Raw genomic sequence first — 20,472 nt, 5'->3', positions numbered from 1 at the left:
TGGTGTATGTACTAGACTATTTATAGGGACAAGTTTATAATAAGAACCATCACTTTCTTTGATGCAATAAGAGCAATGGCACATACACAAACACTGAAAAGAGGTTTTGCTTTATAGATACCCAACTAATTAGTGATGATGATGATGAATGATCCCTATTCGGTTTTGAGCAAGTTGGGAAGACATATTAACACGCATATGCCTTCAATAATTATATATATATATATATATACATACTGCATAGTAGTCTCTGGCTATATATGCATGACACCAACCATATAGTATAAGATTATTTTTATTCAGCATGGACGAATGAAATGAAAACGATATCCTGGAGTGAATAAAGATATATAATATGCAATTTGGCATCATGATTTAATTTAATTTTATGAATTTGCATAATGTAAATAGAATAATGTTCGAAATGCTTATTGTTAATAGGGATGGTCAATTTAAACCCGATTCTGATGCATATATAATTAATAAGAGCTTTGAATCCTTGTGCAGAAGGGATGAGTTGGCTTTCGGTGGCTGTGAGATTCTTCATTCTTCATGTTCCACCCACCCAACTTGTATGATTCTCTCTCACTACTCAAACCAGCTTTTTATCATACACATACATGGAATTAGTATACGTATACTATACCTATATATAAGGGTATGGATGTATATACTTACATCTTAATGTTATAACTTATAAGTGTGAAGAGTGTATAAAATTAGTCTCACATCGAAGAAAATAAAAAAAGTAAAAAATTTATAAGATAAAAAATTTATTCAATTGATGCTTTAAAATTTTGAATTGAATATGAAAATTTATCATGCATCTTTTATTCTCTCACTTAATTTCTCTTTAAAAATTTTTTAGTAACTTAATAGGTGAAAATTCAAGTGGAATTGATTTTACGTGAAGTTAATATCTGAGTCGTCAGATGATTTGACTAAATTTTCATCTAATAGCTCTCAGATATCAATTTCGTGTGAACTCAACTGTATCCACCAACTTAATAAATATGCATGCTTGACAATTGCACTTGCACGTAGTGCTCATGCAGATAAATTATTTTAGAAATAGTAACTTTGGATTATATAATTTTATATATGCAGGCATAGTTTGTTGGATATGAAGGAATAATAATAATAATAATAATGAGACATAAAGTGCTAGATGTAGAATCTCTCTCTCACACACACTCAAGCTTATGAAGGTAATTAAGCATTCCTAGCTATATATGAAGTTTGAATTATAAAACATGGCTTATACATAGCAAAGCTTAGTGCCATGATTTATATCCCTTAGCTTGGACCGGATGCCCAAATAATTTAGCGGTTACGAATCAACCCCTACTTATATCTTTCACACACTTGGAATAATAAAAGTCATGCATTGTTTATAGTCACACACTTGTTATGGCTCCATTTTATTCCTTGTTACTGACAAAAATGGTATTTCTATTTAACTACTTTAGGATTCTATATTGTCAAACAAATATGTTATGTTCAAGTCAAAAATTAACTATTAAATTAATTATTTTATATATATATTATTTGATTTATTTATTTTTTATTATATACTATATATTTTAATATATAATTTTATACAGATAACTAATTTAAATATATAACACAATTAATTACTAATTAAAAGAGAAAAAAAAAACTCTTTAAATTCACTATTTATTTACAACAATAATGAGTTTGACTTTTTAGACCATTAAATAAATATGAATTTAAATTTTATATTCCATTTAATGGTAAAAAATTATATTAACTCGGTCAGTTGGTCAATTAAAAGGGGGTATATAATCACAAATAGATCTGAAATGTATATAATTACAAATACCACTGCTGATCTACTACTAAATGAATGATACCTGAAAGTGATACTCTCCCTGTCTAGCTACTTTATTCTTACCAAAGTTGATAGCAATATGCCAATACAGTATATGGAGTGGTGAGTGTATTATTGTTTAGTATCTTTAGAGCATGCAACATTATATTGGGTGTAACATTTGCATTAACATCATATGTTGATGATGAATTGATGATCATGATTCATAACCCTGGTAGACATACACAAAGAACTATGTACTTATTAAACTCTCATCATTAAAGGAAAACAAAAAAGGGTACCAAATTAAAACAAAAGACATTCTTTTTTATACAGACAAGTTTGATTTTCATAAGTGATCAAACAAACAGGACACACACACAAGAAAAAGAAAAAGGGTGCCCCAGATAATTGTCTGCTAGAAAAAAAAAAAAAAAAGAAGTAAAAAGCAAAAAGCTCCTTTGATAACACCACTTTTGGTGTATATATAATAGGAGCTTAATTTGTTTAATTTTGATGATGATGATGATAGGTAGGTAGGTAGCTAGAACCATATGGCCTTAGCATCCATGAGCATTTGTTTGAGTGTTCCATCAACATGGAGGGATATTACATCCTTTGATGAACCAACAAAGTTTCCACCAATGAAAACTGCTGGCACTGAAGGGTTACAACCCAAAGTCCTCAAGGCCCATTCCATTTCCCTTCCATATGAATCCTTATCAATCTCATGCACTGCTGGGCTTGCTCCTAGCTCATAGAACAGTTGCTTTATGCTGTGGCACATGCAACATGAACTCTTTGTGAATATTACTGCTGCCTTCTTTGATGCCAAATCCCTCACTCTATCCATTTACAACCAAGATTTCTTTCTTGCTTGCTACTTGTGAAATAAGTGCTTATTTGGTGCTGGTGGATTTTTGAGATTTCATTCACCTCTTATTTATAGTGGTTGTTGGTCATATACTCATATGCATGGTTGTGGGTTATTATTGCATTATATTTTATTTTATTTTATTAATTTTGTTTGTATAGTTAAATGGATATATAGGAAAGAGAAACACATACATACATATATTAATAAATTATAGAGAAAAAGGGTTGCTTGAGATCAGATAGTTGGTTGGATAAGAATAGGGAAATAAATCAAATAATGCTGCTAAGTGATCATTTGGTCGATGGTGACACTGCAAATTCTATATGAACAAGTTGCATTTAGCATCTAACTATGTTAGTGATAATAATTCAATTTTAAATCTATCTTGGGAATAGATAGATGGCCGTACATGCAATCAAACCTTGGAATAAAAACAATGTGTATTAATTTATTTGTCCAAAGAGACTACTCTTTTAGCATCAAATATATATTATATCAGTAGTAGTGGTAGAGATCAGTATATATATTTTGTGATTTATAATAATTAATTAATTATTATTAATATTTTTAATAATATAAAATTATATTTAATATTATAAAATTATATATTTTTTTAATAATTAAATACTGACAAAATTTTAATAAAAATATCAACATATAAAACTCTCGTATATTATATATAATATATATCAACAGAATTAGAATAATATTATTAGATAAGCAAAACTTCTTAGAGGCAGGTGGCACAAAATCAATGCCATATACTGTCGATTAAATATGTTAAACTAATTATGGAATCAAATATCGGCATTAGAGATTTTTTTTTTATTTTATCAAAGATAGGAAACTCGAACTCGCAATCTCTTAATTGAGTATGGGGACTATGCCATTTGAGCTATTATTTATTAGCAAAAATTTAGAAAGATAGGAGACTCAAACCCGCAACCTTTTAATTGAATATGAAGAATCTATACCATTTAAATTATTATTCATTGACTAAAGATTACAATTAATAAATATTATTAATTAATTAACGAAATGAAAGGTCAGAGGAAAAGAATGATATACGTGTCAGGATGAGTATTCATAAAGTAACCGACTAACTAACGATATATAACTACCAAAGAAAGATAAACCCAAGATATTATTCAACTTTGAATTCTACAGTACTTATTATTTGAAGTCTAAATTTTATCTAATTTATTTTTATAATAAATTTTAAACATTTAAAAATATTTATTTTTATATTTTTAAAATTAAATATTAATTTTTTTTAATAAATTAGACATAATCTTTTAAACACTATAGCAATTATTTTGTTAAATTATGACATATTTCATCCTCTAAGGTTATTACAGATACAGCCTATACTTCTAAATTAAAAGAGCATGATGCAAAATAAAAAGTGGGGCTGCCCAAAAAGCATAAACTATATAAAGGGCAAATGATTATGGAGCTAATAATAATTTAGATTCCAGTTATATTGAACAAAGTCTTCAAGTGTCATGCATTTGTTTTCTGAACATGATGAAGCTATCTGCTAGCTTGGCTTCAAGAGAGAGAAGGTGATGTGGAGGAATTGAAGATCAGATAAGACTACTCATCAAGAGTGAGTTTATCTATTTTATTTTCCATTCCACTTTTTCTTACTTTCTCATCTATATTTGGTCCCTGCATCAGATTCATGGAATCGGAATCCATAAATAGTTGTTAGGTCCGACATTCTTGGATATGAGTATTTGCCCCTTTAGTTATGGGGAGGGAAAAAAGATTCTTCAAATTTAGAAACTGGGGAGTGTGAATGTAACGACACTATAATTAATCACTCATATTATGTAGAGCTTAATTTTACCAAGGTTCTAAAAAACGGATCATCATTAAATTAAGAAAAAGTATAGGGTACTAACATATAGTCTGTTAACTTATTACCAATAATAATTAATTATTATATTTTAAACATATGTATAAAGAGATACATCCAGAAAATATATTTATAAAGACACTTCTATTAAACAAGTCATAAAAAAGACATTTTTATTAGACACATCCACAAAGACACTTCCATTAAATACAATTATAAACTAGAATTGATAGAAGTTGGCAGAAATATTGTTGGTAACGTAACGAAATTGTTAAATTAATAAAGCTAGAATTCAAAAATTTAAAAATTTAATTGAAATCAAACCGATAATAATAAAATAATATATTTTTATGTAAAATATATAATTTGTTTTTGAAAAAAAATTGTATTTTATTATTTTAAATCGATTAACTACTAAAAAGATACCAATTCGATCGATTAACTGATATATACTAATTAAATTTTTTTGTCTTTGATCTATTTGTTGCCAATTAATTTTTTATTTAGACCGAATTAATTTGATAATCGATTTTCAATTAATTCGATTAAACCAATCAATTCGATCTTATTCTTAAAACTATAATTTTAGTGACGATCATATAAAATATTTTATACATTTATTAATTACATCTATTTTTTATAATTATTTGTATTGTCAATATAAAAAATAATAATTTTTATTAATTTATTATTATATAATTAGATATACGTATAATTTTTTTTATAATTTATTAAAATTACTTCTATTATATATCATATATATTATTGCTATTGATGCATTGGTTTTTATTATCTCTTGTCTAGCATTGATCTGATGAGTGATCACATTAACTTTAGGGAGGGATGGGATAATTCTTGAATATATATAAAATATCCAAGAAAGCTTACTTTATCCAAAAGAGGAGGGATTCTTACACATCATATTAGCAAACTGTATGAAGGGGGAAGACAGAGAATGTCAACTTGAAATTACTAGAAGCTAGGGAATATGATAAAGTGTGTGTGTGCGGTTGGTTTCATATTGATATTGTGAGACTTCTCATTGTTCATGCCTAATTAAGGGGAGGAATGGGCTTAGAGATCCATATCTTGTCACAGATTTACTTTGTGTAAAATAGTTAGGTAATTCGACTCAATGAGTCAATAATAATATACGAATCTAGAGAAATCCACAAAGTAATTAATGTGGTTATCCAAAACACTTAACGGGTTTCTAGTTGATAAGCAAAACATAAAATATTCGGGTTGTTATTTTATTTTTGAGTATTTACTCATTTTAATTTTTTAAAAATTTTAGACTAAATACTTTAATTTTCAACTAAAATAAATTAGTTCATTAGTTTCTAATATTTAATTCAGTAAATCGTATTAGTTTTTAGTCTACTTTATTCTGTCAATTCGTAATGAAGTTATCCTACGTTCGTATTACGTTAAATTATTACGTCAAATGTTAAGTGTTACATTATGAAAAAAATAAATTAATCTTGACAAATTGTAATCAATTTTGTCCTCTAAAATATTTATTGTTAAATAAATTAGTTTCTAAAATTATTTATAAAACTAACTAGTCCCCAAGAATATTTAGACAAATTAAGTTATAATTGTCACATTAGACCTTCTCATTGCTATTACATCTCGAGTTATGCTATACATACGAGTCTTTTTAGTTTACAAGTCTTACAAGTTGTGCTAAATTTAACAAAAATTACATTCACGCGTGATAACACGCGCGTCACTCAACCGTTTCTAAAGCGCGCTCTCACTCACCATTATGGAAGATACTTCTTCTTTTTCACATTCCTCATTCTCCTTCTCCTCTTCCTTCTTCTTCTTCTCCTTCTTTTTTGTATTTCTCCTTCTTTTTATTCGCGTGTTTCATCTTTATCGTTGTTTTTTTATTATTGTTGTTGTTGCTACATTTTTTCCTCCTTTTCTTTCTATTGATTTTGCAACATTATGTATTTTTTTTCTTTGTTTGATTTTTTCTCCCAAGAAGAATTATAAGAAAACGAAATAAGAAAATGATAATGAAGAAGAAGCAGTAGAAGATGAAGAGGAGGAAAAGGAAGAGTTTTGAATTATACAGAACTTATCAGAATAAAAATACACCTAAAAATTCTTAAAATACACCCAAATATCTTCGTGTTACACCCAAATTTGCTATAAATACAGAAAAATATTTTCTCTAATGCTGTGTTTTTTTCTTCTTCTTTTTTTCCTTATTTTTTTCTTTCTTTTAGTTAAATGAATGTAAGTTCATCCTCTTCCAAGTAATTCTGCAGCATTATGTGTTTATTCTTCTTTTTTGTTTGATTTTTTGTTTTTATTCTTGTTAAGAGAGTAAATAAGAAGAAACTTGAGAAGGTAAAATAAAAAAAAAAGATGAATTACAAAAAAAAAAAGAAAAAGATGGTGATGATGATAAAAAAAAAACTAAGAAACAATAGAAGATGAAAAGGAGGAAGATGAAGAGTTTTGAATTATGCAGAACTTATTAGAATAAAAATACCCAAATATCTTCGTGTTACACCCAAATTTGCTGGAAATACAGAAAAATATTTTCTCTAATGTTGCGTTTTTTTCTTCTTCTTTTTTTTTCTTATTTCTTTCTTTCTTTTAGTTAAATGAATGTAAGTTCATCATCTTCCAAGTAATTCTGCAGCATTATATGTTTCTTCTTCTTTTTTGTTTGATTTTTTTATTTTTATTCTTGTTAAGAGAGTAAAATAAGAAAAAACTTGAGAAGATAAAATAAAAAAAAAGATAAATAAAAAAAAAAGAAGAAAATGGTGATAATGATAAAAAAAAAAGAAGAAAAAATAGTAAAAGATGAGAAGGATGAAGAGGAAGAGTTTTGAATTATGCAGAGAATAAAAATACACCAAAAAATGCTTAAGATACACTCAAATATCTTCGTGTTACACCCAAATATCTTCGTGCTACACTCAAATTTGCTGTAGAAAAATATTTTCTCTAATGCTATATTTTTTCTTCTAAATTGAACCACACCTTAGCCACTTAATTAGATTCAAAATAATAATCAATTTTGTTTTGATTCAATTGACAATCTGAACCTAAATTATTTATTATCTTCAACAACGAAATAACTGATGATAAAATAAAAAAAAAATTCAATAAAAAAAAGTAGAAAGAGAAGGAGGAGAAAAAGATAGTGTTGATAACGAAAAAAATTACGAAAAAAAAAAAGAGACACAAAAAAAATATAAAAAATATAAAAATACGGTAAATATAAACAACTTATATAAGTTATATAAAAAAACGCTTATACCTGAAAAATAACTTCTACATCTTTCCCTTGCTGGTTTAAGAATTCTCTTTTACAAATTATTTTGTCATTGCAGATCACATTAAATTCAACCTTCATGTAATTAAATGCCTCTCCATGTGTCAAGTGAGACTAAGTAAGGAGCATCTTCTCTAACATAGGAAGTTACATTGTGTGATGCAGCAATACACACTAGCATATAAAATAAAAGTGAATATTTTAATCAAGATTATATAATTATCTTTATATAAAAATATTTTTTATTATTAGATAGTAAATTATAAAATTTAACTTTTACATGTTATAAAAATTTTATTTTTATCTAAAAACATTATTATTTTTTTAAATCATTACTTTTTTTATAAGTTATATTTTTAAAGTGAAAATAAATAAATATTATTATAAAAAATTATTTTTAACATTTTTATTGGATTAGATGTCATGGCATAAACAACAAACAACCTTTTTTTTCTTTCTTTCTACATCACGGTTATTAAAAAAATGACTCTAAGCCATCTCTTATTAGCACCACCATTATTGCTATACTAATACTCAATTATCAAGATACATCTTGTTATTTTTCTTTTAATTATTTTGACTTAGTATAATGCAAATGTTACAATAATATGTATCTAGCTATATAGATTGATGCCTAGTTCTTGATCTAGGAAAGTAGGAATGATCCTCTTATTCTTAACTTCTTCTACCTCATTCTTTATTAATTTAATTTTAATGTGCACTTAATATTTTTATATTTTATTTAATTTTATAACGATAGCGGTCAACATATAATTATACAATCATACTATAAATGTACTAAAAATTAATCTGTAAATAAGTATTTTATACATAAACACATATTTTGCATTTCCTCACGAAACAATTTTTTTATATTGCTATAAACAAGTTTAATTATTCTGGTAACTAACTATTTAATAAAAAAATGTACGTGTATATATATCCAAATGAATTATTTATTTATTTTTTAACATTCAAAATTTAAAATTTTATTTCGTCAAAGATGATTAAACCAACAAAATTAAAACAGGGATTATAAATTAAATTTTAAATTATATTTCAAATTATACTAATTAAAAAAAAAGGAATTTTGCAAACATTTTTGAGTAGTTAGAGACAATAATTAAGTAATCAAATAAGATATAAGCATTATAATGTGAATCTAAAACAATTAAACATAAATTTGTTATTCATAAAATATCAAGTTAAATAATTTTTTTTAACTAACAAACAGTAGAACTCCTCAATTTGGATTATGCGGTGAGTAAATATTCTGCACCTCTACATTATTTTCGATGATAATGGTAGGTTAAGCAACCATGTAATTGAGATGTGGTCAAAATTGGAACCCAAGATTCTCCAACTCCATATCTTTTCATCATCCATGTTTTGGCCAGCATATCATTACAATAAATCAAACAAAGAGAACCCCTGAATTCAAATAAGGCAAAGTTTGGATCTTGATCCTTGGGTGCCATAGAGAAGGATTGGAACCTCTCCGTGTCGAAATTTAAAGCCCATATCGAGATATTTTCATCAACATCCATACCAATCCAATGAAGTGCCCCATTTAAATAAGTAGAATAATCAAACAAATCTATCAAATGCTTGGGATAATCTACCTCAACATTTATCTATGTCGATATTCCAACTGTGTGCATTTCAATGACCATACGATGATCATGTTTAGAAATATGTATTCTAATTACCTTGTATTGGTTAATTTTTGGGTGGAAACCAAAACCCTAAGATATTTGCTTGCAGGTTTCAGGATTGCAGGTATTTTTGGAAGTCTTATGAACTCACCTGTTATTGGGTTGCAAACAAGTGAAATATTTCTGTTCATTAAACAACTCAAGTAAAAAAGACCATTACAAGAAAGCACATCAACATAAGCTCTTGTATCTTGGATTGATTTAGAAGAAAGCACATCAGCATAAGTTCTTATACCCTTAGGATTAGGGAGAGGAATCTCAAATTTAGGATCAAGTTTTATGCTGCTACTACTATTAGGTTCCAGAACCTCAAACACACTGCAGCATAATGGATTGTTTATCCTTTCATGCCATTCAATTCGATCATATTCAATAAGGTGAAAGATTTTTGAATGGAAGTGTCGGATCATGGTAGCAAGAGGTGTATAAGTAAAGAATAACTTGGCAAAGTTTAGATCAGAAATCAACGTGTTTTAATGCTTACAAACACATCTACAAATTAGAATAGACTCCATGGGAAGTCTAACAAAAATGTCGGTAATTATATCATTTGGAAAACTGGTAAAACAAGACCTACTACGCACTTGGAGTTTCCTGATAATTAAGTACAAAATAATTTAGAGGAAGAGAAATAAAAAATTTACGGTGTTGTTTGTACTCCATAGAAAAACAAAATATAGTTTACCTCACTCGGCTTGCGAATAAGCATTGGAAGAGGAATTTGATCATTTTACCATCACTCTCACGTGATAATGATTATTGGGAGAAATCTCGTACCTGATTATTTGAAGGGTCTTTGACTCTTCTTTATATTAGTTATTGATAAAATTGTGAAAAGACGAGAAAATAATTTTTATTGATTCTTGACTGATTGAATTTAACTGAAGTTTGTTGTAAATTATAAGGGTAAAACTAAATATATATAGAGCATTGTCCTATGAAAGATAAAAGTAAATAAAGATAAGATAAGAACAATTAGAGATAAGATAAGATAAAATAATAAAGACTAAAATTGTAACTGAATTTATGTATTCTATTGGGATGAATTTGTGGGCTACGAGACTTCTTTATTGTTGTCATGGGTTAAGGTGGAAGAGTAGTTTAATAGTTATCTCGTCTTATCTTATCTGACTAAGATAAAGGAGGTATTTAAATTCAAATATTAGTCAGAGATTATCGGTTTAGACCGTTCATGTTATCTTATTTAGGTTTGGTCTGGTAAAACTTTTTGAAGAGGTACTTGTGCTTTTTAAAAGCTCAAGTTTCTTATTTTGTGTTTGGTAAATAAAAAAGATCATGTGATTGTGCTTGCAGCTTTTAAAATATCGGGGTACTTTTGAAAGCACCTAAGATAGAGCTTTTCAAAGTTAGCTTGTGCTTTTTAAAATTTAAAAGTCTAATATAACCTCATATGTTAACTAATTTTTAAATTTAATGCTTGCATTTATGTCTACTATAGTATTTTTAAAATTTTAAAAGCTATTTTACCAAATGCAATTGTTATTGCTTGTGATTATTAAAAGCAATTTTTAATTTGATTTACCAAACATAAATGTTACAACTTTTAAAAAGTTATCTTTTAAAAGTTAGCTTTTATAAGCTACTTTTAAAAAGTAAAAATTTTACCAAACTAGGCGCGAGCTAAGACAAGTGTATTTAAATTCGAATATTGGTTAAAAATTTTAGGATCGGTTTGGGCCATCAAAAAAGGCTAATCCCAAAAATGCTTCTGTAATATAAGTCAACTAAGTCATTTTTTATTTTTAATTTTAAAATTCAAAAGATTAAAATAATAAAATATTATTTTTTATTTTATTTTGTAACAAATTTATGTTTTAATTAATTAATTACAATTGATTTCATCTATAGTTAATTTTCTGACAATTACCGTTTTATAATTTAAATACGTTTTTTTAGGTTGTTAAGTATTTAGTTTTTAAAATTATTGAATTAATTATTTGCTTAGATACAGTCATTAAAATTTTTTTAAAATTATAAATTATTATTTACTTAGGTTGTTCATTGAAAATTTTTCAAATTTTATTTATAAATAATAAATTATTATTTGCTTAGTTTGTTATTTTTTATTTTTAAGTTATTTATTTACGTTGTTATTTTTTAAATTTTAAGTTATTTACTTAGGTTGTTACTTTTTATATTTTAAGTTATTTACTTAAGTTGTTATTTTTTAATTTTAAGTTCCTTAGTTGTTTATTTTAAGTTCACCTAATAACTATTAAACCCTAAATAAATTCACGTAATTGATCGTAAATTCGTAATTACCTCATATTCCTCTTCACTCTTTTTAATTTTTGAAAAAAATTCATGTTAAATTAATTAGTCATTAGAGTTTAAAATTTAAATTTATTTGTTTTACCTATAAACCCTAACTATGAGTCAATTAGTTAGTCATAACAATGGCGGTCAATATATAATTATACAATTATGTTATAAATATACTAAAAATCAGTCTCTAATCAACTATCTTATATAGAAATACAAATTTTACATTTTATAAAATAATTTTATTATACTATCCGTAAATAAATTTGATTATTCTGATAACTGATTATTTAATAAAAAAATTATCTACATACATAAATACATAGGAATTCATTTTTAATGTAGGGAGCGTACTATTGTAAAAACATTAAATTGCTTTTTAAAAAAAATCAGTTTGTGAATTTAAATTTGTTCGTTATTTTTTAATATTCAAAATTTAAAATTTTGTTTCGTCAAAGGTGATTTTTGGTGACTGACTGGATATATTTTTGGTGACTGTTCGTCAAAGGTGGTTTAAAATTAGAACAGGATTATAAATTAAATTGAATTAATTTAAATTATATTTTAAATTATAATGGTTTAGAAAAAAAAAGATTTTGCAAAGACTATTGAGTAGCTAGAGATAATAGTTAAGCAACCAATCTAAAATAATTAAACAGAAATTTACTATTAATAAAAAAATATCTAATGAAATGATTTTGTAGAAATTAAATAACAGAACCTTAATTTTGGATTATCCGGTAATAATATTTTTTAATGGGATAAAAGTAGGAACAAGACGAAATATTTGAAAGTTGTAATTATAGTGAGTCCAAAAAATCCTAAATTCTTTATTTTCACAATCATGGAAGAATTAGTTTTACTGTCAGAACTTACACAATACTAAATAATGGGAGTCCATGATTCTCCAACTCCATATCTTTTCATCATCCACGTTGTGACAAACAGCTCATTAAAATATATCAAGAAAAAAAAAACTCCTGAATTTAAATATGCGAACTTTGTTCCCTGATCCTTGGATGCGATAGAGAAAGATTGGAACCTCTCCGTGTCGAAATTGAAAGTCCATATTGACACATTGCTATCAACATCCATACCAATCCAATGATGTGCCCCCATTTAAATAAATAGAATAAGTCGACATACATATATATCAAATTCTTGAGGCAATCTATCTCAATGTTTATCTATGTTGTCTATATTCCAACTGTGTGCATTTCAACAACCATATGATGATCATGTTTAAAAAGATGCATTCTCATTACCTTGTATTGGTTTATTTTTGGGTAAAAACCAAAATCTCGAGATATTTGGCAATTGGCATTCGTAGGGTTTTAGGGGTTGGAGGGTGTTTTGGAAGTCTTATGAACTCACGTGTTATTGGGTTGCAAACAAGTGAAATTTCTCTATCATTTGACCAACTCAAATAAAGAAGACCATTACAAGAAAGGACATGCACATTAGCATAAACTTTTGTATCCTGGATTGATTTGGGATCACAGAGAAAAATCTCAAATTTAGGATCAAGTTTTATACTGTTACTATTATTGAGTTTCAGGACCTCAAACACACTGCTGAAGAATGAATTGTTTCTCCTCTCATGCCATTCAATTCGATCATATTCAACAAGGTGAAAAGATCTTGAATGCACGTGTCGGATCATCACGGCAGAAAGCGTATAAATAAAAAGTAACTTAACAAAATTTGGATCGAAGAGTATGGTACTAGAAATTCCAAGTCTAAGAGTTGCAGTTGAAAGTTTTTCCCCAGCTATGTATTAGTGTGTTTGTGTTGCGGGTAAGATTTGAATAATAATAATAAAAAAAAATAGCCCCTCTCCTTCCAAATACTTGCAACCTGCAACTGTGACCCCATACACTTGATTTTGGGTGAACACAAGTTACAAATATACCTCCACTTTATCATAATTTTTCACAACTAGCCATGCAGTAAAAATATTTTTTCTTTACTATACAAGAGATATAATTAAGAATCCTCTGTAGTGTAATATGCAAATTAAACATACTTCGTACGTGACACATGTCAACTTATTATTAGTTAGTCAACACATAATCATATTTAATTATCCAAAATTTAATCACCAGAAATACAGAAAAATATATATATACCGGTATAATAATAAATTTATATATACCGGTATCATGAAAATATTAACGAATAAAAAAACATGTAACCTATATTATCGATGTCAATGTTTATTTTTATATGGTGTTGTCTCTTAGTGGCATAAAGAGAAGAGTGACAATGGTGGCTAAATTGCTTTCACCAATTCAAATTAGGCAACTAGATACTTCGAAGTTAGAAGACCCATCGTTTGATTTATTGAAGGACGATAACTTCATTAATCATCTATGGTAAATTTTTTGAATCATGGCTAAACTCCTAAACCTTTTTTATTTGGACCTGGCTTAAAGTTAGCTGGGTAGACCCAACCTAGAAGTATGACACTGGGTACAAATTCTGCATAGGCAATAACTTCATCATGATGTACCCTACTTTTCAAACTCACGCAATACAAAATCAAGAAATACCAACTAACATCCTCCCTATAACTATTGCCGCTGCCGCTATGGTAGTCGTGGACAACAACCGCCACCGAAGTTCCTCTCTAATTGTCCATTGTCTCTATATAGTAAACACAACTTTTTCATTGGAGGAGACAATAGAAAGTGAAATTACTCTTTTCATCCCCTACCAATACTTAAAATTGCAAATATGGATACGCGGTTACAAAATTCAGTTATGCAAATTTCATTATCATCCACAATGCCATGTGTCATCTCTAAAGAGTCATTTGGCTCATGATTCATGAGTTCGACAACATCCATTTTCTCCTCAAGATTTTAGGAGAGATAGACATTAGACAAGACAGAGTAGAGACCAAAGGGCATAAGTTATTTTTTCCTCAACTATTATTAATTTATTATTTATATTAGTATATGTATTCGTATTTTGTATGGCACATAATAATAATATATAAAAATATATAAAGTATTTTTTTATTTTTAAGTAAAAATATGCATAATAATTTTTATTATAAAAAATTTTATAGAGTTAATTAAATTTAAAATTTAATTATTTTTAATATTAAATATAATAAAATTAATGGGTAATAAATTTTATTTTTGTTTTTAGAGTTTAACAATTACTCCTTAGTAGTAATATATAATCTATAATTAAATTAAAATATTTATATTTAAATCTTATCTTTTAAAAAAAATTAAATAATATTAGTAGTTGAATTTATAGATATTTTCTTATGATTTATAAATAAAAATTTCAAACTTTTTTACTCTTATGTTAAAATTGATATGAGCAAGTACAACTTAATATGAGATAAAATTTATCATTATTGAATTATTTTTTTTATTATCGTAGCAAAAAAAACTATTATAAAAAATTATTTTTTTTAAAATCTACCTAAAATTGTTTTATATTTTAGTATCATATTTATTTTTGGAATAAAATAATAAGACCAAACATTGTTATCGGTTAAAATTTATCAATATATTTATCTATTATTGAGTTGAAATAACTGATGTATTTGTACCTAGAAATAATTTTATATTTTTTTGTTAGTTTAAATATTTTTCAGAACTGATAAAGATAAGAAAAAATGTACAATATCTTGTCACAAGAATGACTAATTTATTGGTCAAAATAATTTAGAATGTTTTTTCTTATTTTAAGATAGATAATAAAAAATTTACTAAGAAAAACTATAATAGAATTTATACTTATTTTTTATGCATAAGTACTATTGCATATAATTACTTATGATTCCTATAATAAATGAGAAAAAATAAAAAGATGAAGAAGATGCACAATAATATTCATCGATGTTATTTTATCACCTAATCTTTTAAATTGAAAATGAAATTAAGTAAGTAAAAAATATAATTTAAACATTAAGAAGACTTAACATAAGTTATGATAAATTAATTTGGATGGAATACAAATGATAAAATTTATAATAAAAATTATAAAAATTAAATAAATAAACAAAATAAAAGAAATAGAAGAGATAGAGTATAATAACGAATAATAATATTTATAGTTCATAAAAAAATTAAAGAGTAAAAGTAATACATCATAAGAAAAAAAATATTACTAAATAAAAGAGCAATTGGTGAAAAAAAAATCTCTTATAGTATATATGACTTTTTATAGCGAATAAGTTATGAAATACATAAATAGGTAAAATAAAAAAAAATTTATCTACCGTGTGATCTAAGAACACATGTTAAGATAATAAATTAAAAAAAAAATTTTGAAAACACAAAAAAATTAAGTTTTCAATGCATTTATTTTTCTAATTATTATTTATTAAATAAAAATATTTAAAATATTCTATTAATAGTAGTTTTATCACGTGCCTTTAAGGTACATGTTAGCTAAACCCATAAAAAAAATACAATTGTGTTTTTTTAATAAATTAAAGAAATATTATTCACAATCATATAATTAATGGTAGGCATAGAACTATTAGCTAATAAATTATAAAAAAAATATTAAATTTAATATTAAAATAAAAAATATGAATAATAAATAAAAATTTAAAATTTAAAATTAAAATATTTAACATCATAGAAGAAAATGAAGATTAACTTTTAGTAAATAATGACTTAAACATTAAGGTCTCAATAAATTAAATAATTGATTTAATAAATTAATAATAATGATTTGGTTGAATGAAGTAAGTTAAATAAATAAAAATATCTTATAAACATGTTATGTAAAAATTGAGTTATTACTTAAAATAATTTCTAATATTTGACTCTTGATTCAATTTAACCTTTCAATTTTTAATTGATTCAAGTTGTATCTTAAAATTTTAAGACGTGACTCAAGTTGGTTTATCCATTCATTTCCGTTATCAGAGAAATGATATGGCACGATTAAATAACGTCGTTTTGCTGTTTGCACTTAAATGATGTCGTTTTATTCTTTCTCTTCTTTTTTTTCTCATTCTTAATGTCCTCCCACCATCCTATCGTCACCACCCTCAATCATATTTTTCCAACCTCACCACCACCACTACCATCATCTTCTTCCTTCTTACTTTTCTCACATCAAGTTTTTTTATTAATAAAGTTGGTTTGATATAACAAAAATTAGTTATAACTAGCATTATTCTAAAGTCTTATTATTTAACTTAGTTGGATATGATTCATAAAAAGATTTGAATGTGTAGTATTACTCTAATCGAAATAGACAAGACAAAAAATTAATATAAATTAAAATAAAATAAATTCATTTATTATAATCAAATCAAATAATTAATATAATTAATTGCCAATGAGTTATAACTCAAATGGCATAGTCTTCCCATACTCAATTAAGAGGTTGAGGATTCGAATCTCCTATCTTTGATAATAATAATAATAATAATAATAATAATAATAATAATAATAATAATAATAATAATAATAATAATAATAATAATAATAATAATATAATTGATTAGTTAAAATTTATATAATTAAACAAAATATTAAATAATTTAATATTTATCTCAATCAAATAAAATAAATGAATAATTAATTAACTCATTTAAATAAATCAAATAAAATAAATAAAAAAATACCTTAAAAAGCATAACATGTTAACGATGTTATTAATTGGAAAAGCTCGATTTGAATGATATATAATAGATAAAAAATAGAGGAAGATATCTACACGACGCGAAATAATTTTTCATACATCAAAAAATAACTTTTAATCACTTATTATTCATATTAAAAAATTTTAGGAGTGTGATCAAATTACCATTCTTTTCTTTTTGATAAATTACCATTCTTTTCTATAAATACTCTATTTAACTAAAATATTATTCAATTTTAATTCGCATAAACTTGTTTGAATTTTTAATAATTTAAATATTAATGTTAAATATTATTCAATTTTAATTCGCATAAACTTGTTTGAACTTTTATTAATTTAAATATTAAAATTATTTATAAGTATTCCTATCATCGTTTAAAGCTGACATAAAAACACATTTAAAATTCTCACTATTATCTTTTAGTAGGGGTGAACGCGGATCGGATCGGATAGAACCAAAATTTCGATTCGATCCGCACTAAAATTATCAGATCTCATATCCGCAGTTTTTTAAGTTTGGATCCAATCCGATCCGCAAATTTGCGGATCGAATCGGATCGGATATCGGATATATCTGCAAAACACAAAAATATTTTTAAAAGTTTATTTTTATTAAAAAATATCAATAAAATTCATTTTTTCTATTCTTTTAAATATGTTTACTTTTAAAATAATATTAAACATACTTTTCTTAAATAATAAATTAAAATAATACAACATATATGATAATTATTAATTGAAATAATACATAAAAAAGAATATTTACTTATTTATTTCTTTATTTTTGCGGATACACAGATATGCGGATATCTACAAAAAATCCGCAATCCGATCCGATTAGTATGTAGATTGGATCCGATCCAATTCGATAGTCTTGTAGATCGAATCTATATCTACAATTTTTAAATTAAATTCAAATAAATACTATAAATATACAGATCAAATCCGATCCATGAACATCCCTATTTTTTACATTTTTTTTGTAAACTAAAATAAATTCAATCCGTTTTAAGTATGCCTCGAAACAATATATATACGGGGTATATACTTTCACTATATTTCTCCCGTATATATTATGGAAAGTAGCTAGGAGGGATGCACTCACTGTACATTGTGTATGTATGCTTACATGTTTTCATTCATTTTTCTTTAATTTGTTACTTGTTGTATATTAGGTAAGGCCAATTTTATGGTGCATATGAATTGGTATTTAAATTTTGTCTAACTTATTTTTTGTAGTAAATTTTGATTTTTTTTAAAATTATTTATTGTTATATCTTTTAAATTAAATATTATTTTTTCATCTTTTTTAGTAAATAAACATCACCTTTTAAGCACCATAGCATTCACCATTAGGTAATACCTATTTTATTACTCGTCATAGATGAAAATTCATGGATGCATGTAATTTGTGTATGACATGGAACAATACGTTGTGGAGACCACGATGGGACACCTTCTTTCGGATTGGAAAATATAAGTGGTTGGAAAAGCTAGTTTATATTATAAGCAAATAATAATATGAACGATTCCACGCCATGGAGGTGGTTAATACTTAATACTGAAGGAGGGTGAAGACGGAAGACAAGGACAAATTCTAAAGCAATATTTCAGTTGATGTGATTCTAATTCTGATTCTTACCTTGTAATTAATTAATGGAGTTTCCTCTACATAAATTAAATATTATACTTACTCAAATTCTAATGGTACTTAATTATACAATTTGATCATTTAATTCATTTGATAATTTCATTAAACTAATAAAAAATTTTTATAAGTATCAAATTGATTTTATATCTTTACAAATTTTTAATATTCAAGAAAGGACAATATATATTTTTTAGAATAATTTTTATTTATGTCTAGCCCAAAAATATAGGCCTGACCCAAAAGATATTTAATGTGTAACCGACTTTTTGAGAGGTCAGATAAGAGCACTGCTTGATGACTCCCTTCTAGAGGAGTTATAACCAACCCCTAATATCTCTCACCCACTTCTAGAAGAGAGATTTTAACAATCCTAAGATAAAAGGACGGTTATCCACCATCAGAAGTGGAACTACTCTAACGGTGGTTATTGGCATATATCACCTATAAATACACTGACACCCCTCAGGTATACTTAAGTTCCAATACATTAAAACCTGCTAAGACATTTACTAACTTAAGCATCAGAGTATTTTGCAGGTACCACCCCCACCTTCTCACAAACAACTCGGACGACGGCCACTAGACGTGGAATAAGTCGGAATCCGCTCCATTGAGGATTTGGGCCTTACTTGCCAACCCCAAGGCAACCCAATTTCAGGTAACCCTCAAAACATTGGCGCCGTTACCGGGGGCCTGGAAATTCAACACCCATGGCGGATGATCATCTCGAAGACGGACGCACGGCGTCAGAATCAGACCCTAAGAACCAAGACACGGTCAATAATGACCAAGCTCTTGTGGTGCCTCCTCCAATAACGGAGGAACCCCACAGAGAAGGCTCCTCAGGAGGGCATCACAGAAGGATCCCCTTCGAGGTTTGCCACCCGGACAGGGAAGAACAATCCCATTCCATCTACTTCATGGGGCTGCTATATGGACACCATGGCCGCCTTGCACATTTAGAACAAGAGTTAGAGCGGCAGCGAGAAGTAGAGAGGAATCTGAGAAAAGAAATCAAGCGACGGAGAGAGCTGGAAGAAAAGCTATCTAAACTAGAATCCGACATCCGGGGTAAGAGCTCGAGCACAACTCGGGAAGATACCCCGTTGGGAGGAAAAGATCTTTTTATCGAAGATATCATGCGGGCTAAAGTTCTTAGAAACTTTAAAAGCCCCGATATGAATCTTTATGACGGGACAACCGACCCGAAGCACCACCTCAGCAATTTTAAAAGTTAGATGTACTTGGATGACGCCTCGGATGCTACACGCTGCAAGGCCTTCCCGACAACTTTAACGAAATCGGCCATGAAGTGGTTCGATAGC

At 26.8% G+C, this 20,472-nt stretch overlaps 1 protein-coding gene across 1 annotated transcript; it reads right to left on the bottom strand.

The window, feature by feature from the left end:
• Nucleotides 1-2,073: 2,073 nt before the first annotated feature.
• Nucleotides 2,074-2,761, bottom strand: LOC112758168 (glutaredoxin-C11-like). The gene has a single exon (XM_025806766.3). It carries the CDS (start codon nt 2,682-2,684, stop codon nt 2,376-2,378), a length of 309 nt encoding a protein of 102 aa, XP_025662551.1. The 5' UTR covers nt 2,685-2,761; the 3' UTR covers nt 2,074-2,375.
• Between the last annotated feature and the right edge of the window lie 17,711 nt (nt 2,762-20,472).

The sequence above is a fragment of the Arachis hypogaea genome, chromosome 16 (assembly GCF_003086295.3).
Source record: "Arachis hypogaea cultivar Tifrunner chromosome 16, arahy.Tifrunner.gnm2.J5K5, whole genome shotgun sequence".
NCBI lineage: Eukaryota > Viridiplantae > Streptophyta > Magnoliopsida > Fabales > Fabaceae > Arachis > Arachis hypogaea.
This window is presented reverse-complemented; position numbering and strand designations above follow the sequence as displayed.